At 39.5% G+C, this 11,302-nt stretch overlaps 1 protein-coding gene across 1 annotated transcript; it reads left to right on the top strand.

Annotated features, from left to right (window-relative positions):
* Positions 1-2,839: 2,839 nt before the first annotated feature.
* Positions 2,840-9,052, top strand: LOC116320488 (sodium-dependent neutral amino acid transporter B(0)AT1-like). The gene is made up of 12 exons (XM_031740108.2): positions 2,840-3,038; positions 3,615-3,755; positions 4,171-4,308; positions 4,396-4,577; positions 4,666-4,776; positions 5,638-5,750; positions 5,840-5,968; positions 6,078-6,234; positions 6,372-6,576; positions 6,662-6,821; positions 7,492-7,654; positions 7,785-9,052. Exons 1-12 carry the CDS (start codon positions 2,840-2,842, stop codon positions 7,992-7,994), a joined length of 1,908 nt encoding a protein of 635 aa, XP_031595968.1. The 3' UTR covers positions 7,995-9,052.
* The last annotated feature ends 2,250 nt before the right edge of the window (positions 9,053-11,302 follow it).

The raw sequence follows: 11,302 nt of genomic DNA, 5'->3' as shown, positions 1-11,302 counted from the left end.
GGCTGCTCCAACGGAACTTATTTTTTCCGGAGGAAAACACGAACACAGTGTACAGTCCAGTCTTAATAGCTTACTTACAGCTGGGCTCGTAAGGCACTCTTCTTGGCTGCAGTGGTTATTATTATATTTACATGCTTCCAGCTCCCGTTTTTGCTCCGTGACAGCTCGGACTTTTCCTTTCTCTCTCCCCTCCCCTCACTCACAGACACATAACGTGTATGGTAGTCCATTCTCGCTGCAGCACGGACTACACTGCCCATGAGGCTACATTCTTTAGGGCCATGCCTGTAGCATTCTGCCTTTTAGCTTAGCACAACAACAACAACAAAAGAGCGCTCTCTCACCCAGGAAACACGCAGAGAGAGCGCGTCACCCTGTAACCATGGCAACGGTAACGCTGCCGCCTGGAACAAAAGAACACAGCTGTCAAACAAACCCAAACAGTCCTTACCCGCGATAATATGAAACAGGAAAGTACCGCCGTGTAATCCATTTATTTCAACAAAGTAACTGTATTCTGAATGCCACCTTTTTAAACGGTAACTGTAACGGAATACAGTTACTCATATTTTGTATTCTAAATACGTAACGGCGGTACATGTATTCCGTTACTCCCCAACACTGCATACAGGTAATCTCCATTAGCACAAAGCTCAATCTAATGTCACTAATGTAAAATATTAATGATCACACTAACAAACAGATTTAGCTGTCAGCGCAAAAGCCCCACCCACCTCCTGGTTAAACCTTCTGTTTGTGAGGAGCAGCCAATCAAAACAAAACTGGCTTAAGCGGAGAGGTGACTTGTCTCAGACAGTGGATGAACTAAGAGGCCAGACTAAATCCAAGTAAAAGACAGTTAAGAATTAATTTGAATTCTGTCATGAACGTTTAAAAAAAGCACCTTCCTTAAACAGTAGGGAAAGACGCCATTTTTAATCATTGTTGTTATTTGTTATTTTTTTATTGCTTGTCCTAAATAGGTCAGTGAAGCACTGCAGGTTGTTTTATAGAGTCTGAAGGGAACAGTTTTGCCTCTATTGCGATCATAGAGGCCATAAAGTTTTGTCCCGGCCTCTTCACGATGCTTGGAAGTAGTTTTTTTTTATTCTTCCATATATGCTGCTACAGTTCAACACTGTTTCTGCCAAAATCATCAAGCACAAGAACACCACAGAGCATCCCGTTCCTCCTTCAAAAATGTGTCTTTTTTTTCATCAAAGAAAGGGGGGTGTAGGGGTGTGTGAGGTTGCGTTAACATATTGTGATTTTTGTGTTCTGTACAGATCGTTTTAGACATTTTGTACAATTTAATTTGTTGAAAACAGCAGGTTGAAAGCTGGTTTTTGTATCTTTTGTGACAAGATGAACAAACTGGCCCTGCTGCGCTGGCCTTTTTACTCCCACATGCTGATCCAAATCTGTTAGAAATACATGTCTAGATACATTTGGATGACTTTCTCTCAGAACTGCTCAGCAAGGGACATTTTAGAAACCGGCAACAATGGGAAACCCTAACTCATGTTAGATTGAAGTAGTCAGATCAGTAGACAGTGGATGTGTAGATGAAGTGCTTCCTGAGATATCTGGTTATTTAATATTGTGGAATGTCTTTAAAAACAAATTACATTATAATAATTTCATGTCATTAAGAAGTGCATGGGCAGTAAGCTCAGGGTAAACTGGGACTGCTGTGTTGTGGTTCAGTTTACAGTGATGGACGGTGATCTGCATAGAGGAGGGCTTGGAAAAGAATTGAATTTTGCAACAGCAAAGACGGTGGTAGAAGTAACTTCCATGGGAAAACGTTGTTTTGTCTTTTTTTTAAAAATCAGATTTGTTGGAATATTCTGTGCGTGCATTTTTTTCATCCTGTTGACCACTATAATGAAAGTTAATGCTTCAGCGTAAGTGAAGCAATTTGAATTTAAGCTGATGATTTTCTTTAGTGACACTTTCCAAACTCCACCTTAATACTTACCTTCTACCGCCCCATTATTTAGCCAAGTCCCACTTTACTCCTGAGTGTGACTGCCATTTAGATTGACGGTGGAAATGCACCACTCCATAAATGTTGACGCCAGCCTTTTATTAGTTAATTATTGCATTAGAGAGCAACACTGATAAGGTTTACAGGGGCCGTGAACTACTCGACAATCATACTGTGAGGTAAACATAAGCTATAAACTTAGAAAAAAAAATAACTTCCACAACTCGGTGATAATTTTACAAATACTTTAATGGTTATCATTTAAAGAATAAGTCACAAATGTGCCTTCACACAGTGAATAATGTTCTTATCGTAGCAAGAAATAAGCGTCTGATTTATTGAGGATTACAAAAACGTGACACGATGGTAAAGATAGAGGATTTGTGTTTGTATTGTATTATTTCCATTATTAGAATTCACAAAATGACTAATACAAACATCTCCTTTCATAGAAAGGGTTTTTGTCTGCCTCTCATATAATGTATTAACCACTAAGAACAACGTTGCACCTTTTTCCACTTAAAATTGCTGACATCATATAATACAACACAGACTTAGAGGAGTAACTGATAACCACGAGTAAGGTGCAACAGGTCACAGTAAATGCCTCAGTGTACCTCACCTGGACACACAGTAGGGATAAAGGACTCAGAGAGAGGGAGGAGAGAGAGAGAGATAGTCCACGGAGACTCAGGAGCCGACTGCACAGAAGAGGAATCCTTCTGAATCCTCTCAGTTGCTTAAAAATTTACAAAAGTAACAGAACTTCAAACTGATTATCAAAGAGAGACACAGCAGCTCTTATTCCCAATTTCTTTTTTGCACGGAGGAGGTTTACAGCAAGCCACCATGAAGCTGAAATTACCAAACCCAGGACTGGATGACCGAATCCCGTCTCATGAAGATTTGGAAAGGATGGAAACCGAGGAGGCTGGGGACAGGCCCAAATGGGACAACAAAGCCCAGTACCTCCTCACCTGCGTGGGCTTCTGCGTGGGACTCGGTAACGTCTGGAGGTTCCCGTACCTGTGTCAAAGCCACGGAGGAGGTATGCAGGGATGTGTGGGGCAGTAGATGTGAAAGATATTTGAATATAGACTAGGTGCCACAAAAGAAAATATCAGTGGATTTACTTCTTTTTTGCTAACAAAAGGACACTCTGGAAATTCAATGATTAGAAAGAAATTATACCATTTGAGAAATGCTTTTGTTAAAAGGTTACAACCAAGAGATAAGACGAAGCATGCAGATATGTTGTATCAACACAAAGAACCCCACAGTATGAATTATGGAAATGCCCGTTTTATTCACCATAAATAATCAGATATAGATACTGACTAGATTTTTATTGAATTTTATTTCTATTTAATGAAACTTAAAAAAAGAAAGTCTTTCTTGAGATAAATGCTATGGGAAAGGTAATGTGTAAGTCTTATTATTGGTTTATACAGTTCCTAGTTTAGCTAATAAAAAGCTGCTTTTCACAGTTTACAAGTATCTTTATGAGAACACTTTTGTGACTTATGTCAACCCCCGAATGCTGAGTTTCCTTTGTTAAAGTGTCTAATGAAGTGAATCTCGTCACTTTGCTAATTCATTATGAACGTGAATGTTGTGCTTTTAGGAGCGTTTATGATCCCGTTCCTTATCCTGCTGGTTCTGGAGGGAATCCCGCTGCTGCACTTAGAGTTTGCCATCGGTCAGCGCCTGAGAAAAGGCAGCGTGGGAGTGTGGAGAGCAATCAACCCTTACCTGACTGGAGTTGGTGTGTACAAAAATAAACCATGCACATCTGTGTGTTTTTTGTGTGTGTCTATGTTGTAAGCATTCCGGCTAAATATGTGATGTCTTAACTAAGTTTTAGAGGATGAAATTGATTTTGGTGTTCTTCCATGAGGTTTGCTTTTGCAGCAAGCGAGTGCTAGGTTTTAATACAAAATACAGACAAGTAATCATTCCTATCCAAGCATTTAGAAAAAAAACAGCCACTATTGGGATCGCTTAAGTTTACACTGAGCACCATAATGAAGTCAAATTCCTGCCAAGCATATATCATATGTAACATATATAAACATAGCACTTACTATGCTGTCATGCTAAACTAAGATAGCAAACGTGGTGCACATTGTAAGCAGACGATCACTGTGAGTTTTTCCACTTCTTTCTTCTTTCGTTTGCAGGCATTGCATCGTTACTTGTCTCATTTTTGGTCGGTATGTATTACAACACCATCATGGCCTGGATCATGTGGTACCTGTTCAACTCCTTTCAAGATCCTCTGCCTTGGAGCCAATGCCCTCTCAACGCTAACAGCACAGGTGTGCCTTCATCTAACAAGAGGTTACAATAGAAGATTATGCGATGGTTAGCGTGCCATCAAGTTGCTCTTTACGTGCCGTTTGCAGGTTTAGTGGCTGAGTGCGCACGGAGCACCACTGTTGACTACTTCTGGTACAGAGAGACTCTGAACACTTCAGCAGCCATCGATGACGCTGGAGGTTTGCAGTGGTGGATGGTGCTGGCCCTGTTCGCTGCCTGGACTCTGCTGTATGTGTGCTGCATTCGAGGCATTGAGACTTCTGGCAAGGTCTGAAAAATCACAATATCTAAGAAAAGGAAGTGATTTTTACAAGTAGGCTTGCTCAGATATACACGTGCCATCTTTCTTTTTTCAGGCTGTCTACATCACCTCCACTCTCCCATATCTTGTCCTCACAATCTTCCTCATCAGAGGATTGACTCTCAAAGGCTCTACGCAGGGAATAAAGTACCTCTTCACACCAGATGTAAGGGTTCAATGTATGACATGTCACAAGAATCAGAAGGGACAAGATGAACTTATTTGTCATTATGGTTTTTGTGCAGTTTTACAACATCTGGGGAGCATTACTCAATAATGTCAGTGAAACGTGGACCTCATTGTTTCCACTCTTCATGCTTAGCTAAGCTAGATGGCTGAAGGCTCATATTTATTGCACAGACATTACATTAATATGTGGTTATACCCGTATGGAAAAGAAATAGTAAAAACTTATATGATTTACTCATGAAAGTGGCCACTTTCTCATTACTTTCATATATTGTTTTAGGAAGGATCCAAAACATACAAATTTCATTTATATAATTTTTCAAGGGATCTTATATCTGTTTTCACTCTTGTATGCTTTTCATACAAGTTTCACACAAGACAGATACAAACTTTATAAGATTTATATATATCTTTTCCATATGGGTATAACTGTTAGAAAGTGTATTTCCAGAGATACAAGGCTATTTCTTTAAGCTATTACGTTTGCTATTTGCTGTTTTAAAACACCCAGACCCGAAACATGAGAGCAATAAAGCTTTTATCACTAGACTGATAAAAGCTGATATAAAAGCTGATACTGAGGGCTGAAACACAGCGCAGTTAGAACTGTAAATTCCAATACATAAGTAATCTAGATAAGCACTTTAAAGCCAAATTACCTGGTGACAATCTCACACATCAATTATTTTTCAAACAGCCTTGTTGCATTATGTGTACCCTCTTAGATTATTAACTAACAACAGCCAGTGAGATGGGAAAGTGTCAGTTTTAAAATGTTGTATTGGTCAGAAATCTGATCACTGCTCATTGAGAATGCTTATCTTTGGATTCTCTTTAGGTGGATGAGTTAATGAATCCACAGACTTGGTTGGATGCAGGAGCTCAGGTTTTCTACTCCTTCTCCGTGGCTTTCGGGGGCCTCATCTCTTTCTCCAGTTACAACTCTGTTCAGTGAGTAAAGGTCTTGATTACACAGTCATATAGGAATCCACTGTCCAGCAGATGTCCTTACGCTATGTCCCTTCAAAATCTACTTGCAGCAACAACTGTGAGCAAGACGCCGTTCTCATCTCCATCATCAATGGCTGCACCTCGGTGTACTCTGCAACGGTGATCTACTCCATCATCGGTTTCAGGGCAACGCAGAAATTTGATGAATGCCAGGGAGAGTGAGTTTCAGTTTGCGCAAAAGATGACGTTACAATGAGGGGAAATGTGAGAGTGAGATTTTCTTGTATTGGAATGGAGTCATATCTGTTTTTTGTTACTTTTTTGCAGTAACATCCTGCAGCTCATCAATGCCTTTGACTACCCTGAAAACTCCATCACAATAGACAACTACGACCAGGTCCTGACCAACCTAAATCAGACAAATCCAGATATCATCCAAGGTTTGCCGTTAAAAACCTGCGACATGGAGACTTTACTCAGTCAGGTCAGTGGAGCCTTTATTCATTTGTACTGCAATATCCTGTAATCATGTAATTCCATGATTATTTGCCCAGTTTGAGTGTCACAAAAATGATTCAAAATCGCTTCAGAACTTGAAAGATTTGGCCTGTACTTCTTCAGGGTGTGGAGGGAACGGGCCTGGCCTTCATCGTGTTCACAGAGGCCATCATCAAGATGCCTGTTTCGCCTCTCTGGGCAGTCCTCTTTTTCATCATGCTCTTCTGTCTCGGCCTTTCGACTATGTTTGGGAGCATTGAGGGAGTGGTGGTTCCCCTTCAAGACCTTAGAGTTCTTCCCCAAACTTGGCCCAAAGAGGTTTTTACTGGTAACTTTCTCACCCTGAGAACTTCTTCATAACCACCATGGAAAATTGGGTCTGATTGTAACCGCCTGCTTGTATCGTTTTTCAGGTCTTACTTGCTTAATATCCTTTGCTCTTGGGCTCATATTCACCCTACGCTCTGGGAACTACTGGCTAGCTCTTTTTGACAACTTTGCAGGCTCAATCCCCCTCCTAGTCATCGGATTCTGTGAAATGTTCGCCGTTATCTACATCTATGGGATTGATAGGTAAGTCTACCCATTCTTAGGTGACCAGCGCAGGACGCTGACCTTAGGTGAGTCAGCGTCCAAAGTAATGACTTTCTAGGTACTTTATCAAACATCCGACCATCTAAACAGAATCATGTTTGCACTTGTCATTATGGGAAAGTTTGCTTTCCTGGTATTTTCATATGAGGCAGAAAAGTTCAGTGTTAAGTGAGGCAACCAACAGTTCTTGTTAGAGTTCAAACAAAGCATTGCTTTCTGACCTTGGAGTAGAGATAAAGTAACTCATCACAGCAGAAGTGTGTTTTAATGTTGCAACAGGGAGGTGAGGAATTTGGAAAATGTACTTTTGGCTTAGAGTTTCAACAACCATGCACATGAAAGTAGTTAAATCTACTTATTTATAACAATTATCCAATCATTAGAATTAATTTATCATTCGAATTAATGAAATATAGAAAAGGTGCAAAAAGGTCGCGTGATACCCTTTTTAATGTTTTCAATTTGGACTCAAAGTTAGCTTAGAGAAAAATAACAGACTAGAGTCTGCTTTGGTATCAGCCAGTTGAGCAAACAGTGACATGTGATGCTTTATTTACTGTAACTAATAAAATGTACAAGGTCGCCTTTTATGGATGATTTTTACACGTGCTCAGTTACATTATGTCTCCCTCTTACTGCTTTCAAACAGGTTCAACAAGGACATTGAATTTATGGTTGGCCACAAGCCCAATATTTTCTGGCAGGCGACATGGAGAGTGATTAGCCCACTCATTATGATCTTCATCCTAATTTTCTACTTTGTTACCCAAGTCACCAAAGATTTAACCTATCTGGTGTGGGATGAGGAAGCGGTAAGTTTGTTGTTCACAGTAGTTTACAGGTTTCAAGAAACAAGTTTTACATACAGTAACTGCAAGAATAAGGATCTAGTTTGATGTTTTGTGCTGCAAAATGTAACTTTTTTGTTGATCCTGATCACAGGCGAACTTTCCTGTACTGGAAGCACGTCCCTATCCCTCTTGGATCTACGTCATCATCTTTATCCTTGCTGGAATTCCCAGTTTGGTCATCCCCATTTTTGCTCTCTTTAAATTTTTCCAGAGGAAATGCTGCAAGGACAAAAGCTACAAAGATCACCCAGTGGACACTATCTCAGCCAAAATAGAAATGAACGGCAAAGCAAAGTTCTAGGTTGATGTCGCCTTGATTGTTTAATGTGACTGATGTGTACTTGCTTTTATTGATGTGTTCTATGCACAAGATTGCGACTGCTATTATCTTTGAAAAACAGATATAAATTTTTAAGTTGTTAGTTAGTTTCTGCATGATTGTGCACTTTGGGAGATTTATTATAGGGCTACAGGACACCCAACGGGTGCTTAGCTTATCTTGGCAGAAGGAAACAGGTTGACCTGCTGTGTGCATAAAATATGCTTACAAGCATCTAAAGCTCAATAATTAACATGTTCTCAGATTTCATCTGTATGGAGTGCGCAAAGAAAAAAAACATGGCTGAGCATTTTTCTCCTGTTTCCACACAAAGTAGTAATGTTAAGTTAACCAGTCAGTGGTTGTAGCTTCATATAACACATAGATTAAAAAAAACACTAGTATTAATCATCTCATTTATTCTTATTTAAAAAAACTGAAACCTGTTTCTGAATATCTAACTACTCTTTTGATATTTTAAATGTAGTACGCATGTATGTCTAATACAGACAATCGACTAATTATGAGACAAATCCTGACCATCGTTCTCTAGAGTGATGGCTTTGCATTCACTAAATCTTTCAGAAGAATGGTATTCATTCATTCAATCAATGCAAAGATGAACTGAAGCTGCTTTGGTGTCACGTGGCAACCAGCATATTACTAAGACACTTTATATTGCATTTTCCTGTGGTGTGCCAAGTGCCTCTATACTTGAGGTTTATTTTAATATTTTGTAAATAATCCTTGGATTAAGTAAGATTTTTACACACTGTAATAATGTCTTAGATTTTTTTAAGCTGGAAAAAAAAAGAATATGGGCTTCACTACCTTTCAGCCCCCTTTTGTGTTGTTTGGTTATTGTGTTTTTAAGGCGACTGTTGTAAACTTCTACCTTGTGATGTACAGTTCCAAGAAAAGGTTTGTGAAACCTTTGGGATGACCAGGATTTATGCACTGATCCTGACCTGAGGCACAACTATTGATAAACATCGTCTGACTAAACTAGCACAAGCAGCGGAGATTTTCATGTCGTTATTTGAACACACTGAGCACACCGATCATGTCATATGTATGACTTACTAAATATTGAATTAATTAACTCTTATACTTTCTTTAGCAGCGTCCACTTCGATGAGATGTTTTCAGTAGCTGCTCATGAAAGTTATACGATGAGCAGCAGGACTTTTGTAAAAGTGTTTCAGTTTATCAGTATTTCTGGAATGTTTTGTACAACACTCTTCATCAGAGCTCGTCTTTTTCTCTGTTCTTTGGCTCATTGAAGTATTATAGCACCCAGCAATAACAATTGGTCATGAAACCAGTATTAATGGCTGCAAGGCAACTGGGACAAAGCAACCCCAAACCATGATGCAACCTCCGCCATGCCGGACAGTGGAGATGGAGTTTTTAGTGTTAGTGTTCAACAACCTTTTTTTTTTTTCTTTTTTTTTTTAATCAAACATGACATTGTCTGCTTGACTCATTTGTTGACAGTTGTCAGAGTTGTTGGGGCTCTTGAACTGTTGGCACAATCTCCTTTTTGGTTTTTGTTTTTGTTTTTGTTTGCTTCATTTTGTTTCCTTGGCGATGTGCTGCCTAACGCAATATCTAGTGCAGTTTTCTTGTCCAGCAGATAACAACAAGATTTTAGTAAGTTACTAAAATCTTTACAGACCCTGGACTTCAGATACACATAAGAATTTAGCTACTCATCTTGATGCACGCTCAATCATCCAGGTAAGTAAATCTCCAAAGGTTGATTCTGTGTATCTGGACGTAGCGTTTTCAGTGGGAGAAACGTTTCGTCACTCATCCAAGTGACTTCTTCAGTCTCAGCTGACTGCAGGTTTCCCCAATCTTATAAACAGTACATTTGCATAATAACTGAAACCAGCCCACTGAGAGAACAATGGGCTGTGAGGTCAGTTCCTTCAACATAATTGTGCAAATTCTCATGACCATTGATCAAAGACCACTGATCAGTGGCCATGAGTACCATTCACAGAGAGTTGGGGAATGGCTGCAATCACAGCATTGTAAGATGGCGAAAGATTTACACTTAGACCCCTCCTCAATTCAGAGATGGTCTTTCCCTTTTCATGTAAATGGCCTCCTTGACTCCGCGCTCAAACCAGCGGTCCTCCCTGTCCAGGATATGTACATCTTCATCGTTGAAAGAGTGTCCACTGGCCTGTAGGTGTAAATAGACTGCAGAGTCCTGGCCTGACGAGGTAGCTCTTCTGTGTTGTGACATCTGCTTCGCCAGAGGTTGTTTGGTTTCCCCGATGTATAAATCCTGGCAATCCTCCTGACACTTAACAGTGTACACTATGTTATTCTGTTTGTGTCGGGGGACCCGATCCATGGTGTTGACCAATTTTTGGCGCAGTGTGTTTTGGGGTTTAAAAGCCACAGAGACACGGTGTTTAGAAAAAATCCATCACAACTGTTCTGATACTCCTGACACATACGGGATCACTACCAGTGTTGGTCAAGTTACTTGAAAAAAGTAATCAGTAACTAATTACTGATTACTTCCCCCCAAAAGTAATCCCGTTACTTTACTGATTACTTATTTCAAAAGTAATTAATTACTTAGTTACTTAGTTACTTTTTTAAAACACGATTTACAACCTGAATAGATAAAGCAATAGATCTTTCAGCCCAATTCTACTTTTTCTGCAAAATCCATCATACAAAATGTAATCAAATGGAAAAATCTCTTTTTAAAACTTGTTTTATTAGTTTTAATGTTTTAACTTTATGCATCAAGCAAAAATTAAATTATATGCATCATTCTCTGACTGGAAGAAATTTGTTTAACATTTAAACCTATTTTCTGCACATTCCAGCACATAAAATAAATTTATTTTTTTTTTGTTTACACTCACTCTTTCAAATAGATGCAAGTAAAACACAGCAGAAAATAAATAAAATCAAAGACTAGCGGTCCTGTTGCTCTATTTTCACCTGTATAGCAGGAGTAGGGCAGGCGGAGGTTTGCCCTGGTGGCGGTCAGTGGAAGAATCGCGAGTTTCTCTGTGAATTTCCCATTACGTGGTAACGCACTCGGTGCTTGCTTGGAAGTTTATGGGTTTTTTTTGCTCTAAAAAGAAGTTTTCTTCCCACGCACAGCGGACGCTAAAGTTTTTGTCACTTTTTAAAAGTGACAAAAACTCAAAGTAAGGTCAGTACTTCCACGCTTTAAACGCTGCACGCTTATACTCTCTCCCGCACTCGGTATATTATCCATTGTTGATCTGCACACAGCTGTCGCCACGAACGTC

This window comes from Oreochromis aureus, linkage group 22 (genome assembly GCF_013358895.1).
Source record: "Oreochromis aureus strain Israel breed Guangdong linkage group 22, ZZ_aureus, whole genome shotgun sequence".
Lineage (NCBI taxonomy): Eukaryota > Metazoa > Chordata > Actinopteri > Cichliformes > Cichlidae > Oreochromis > Oreochromis aureus.
This window is presented reverse-complemented; position numbering and strand designations above follow the sequence as displayed.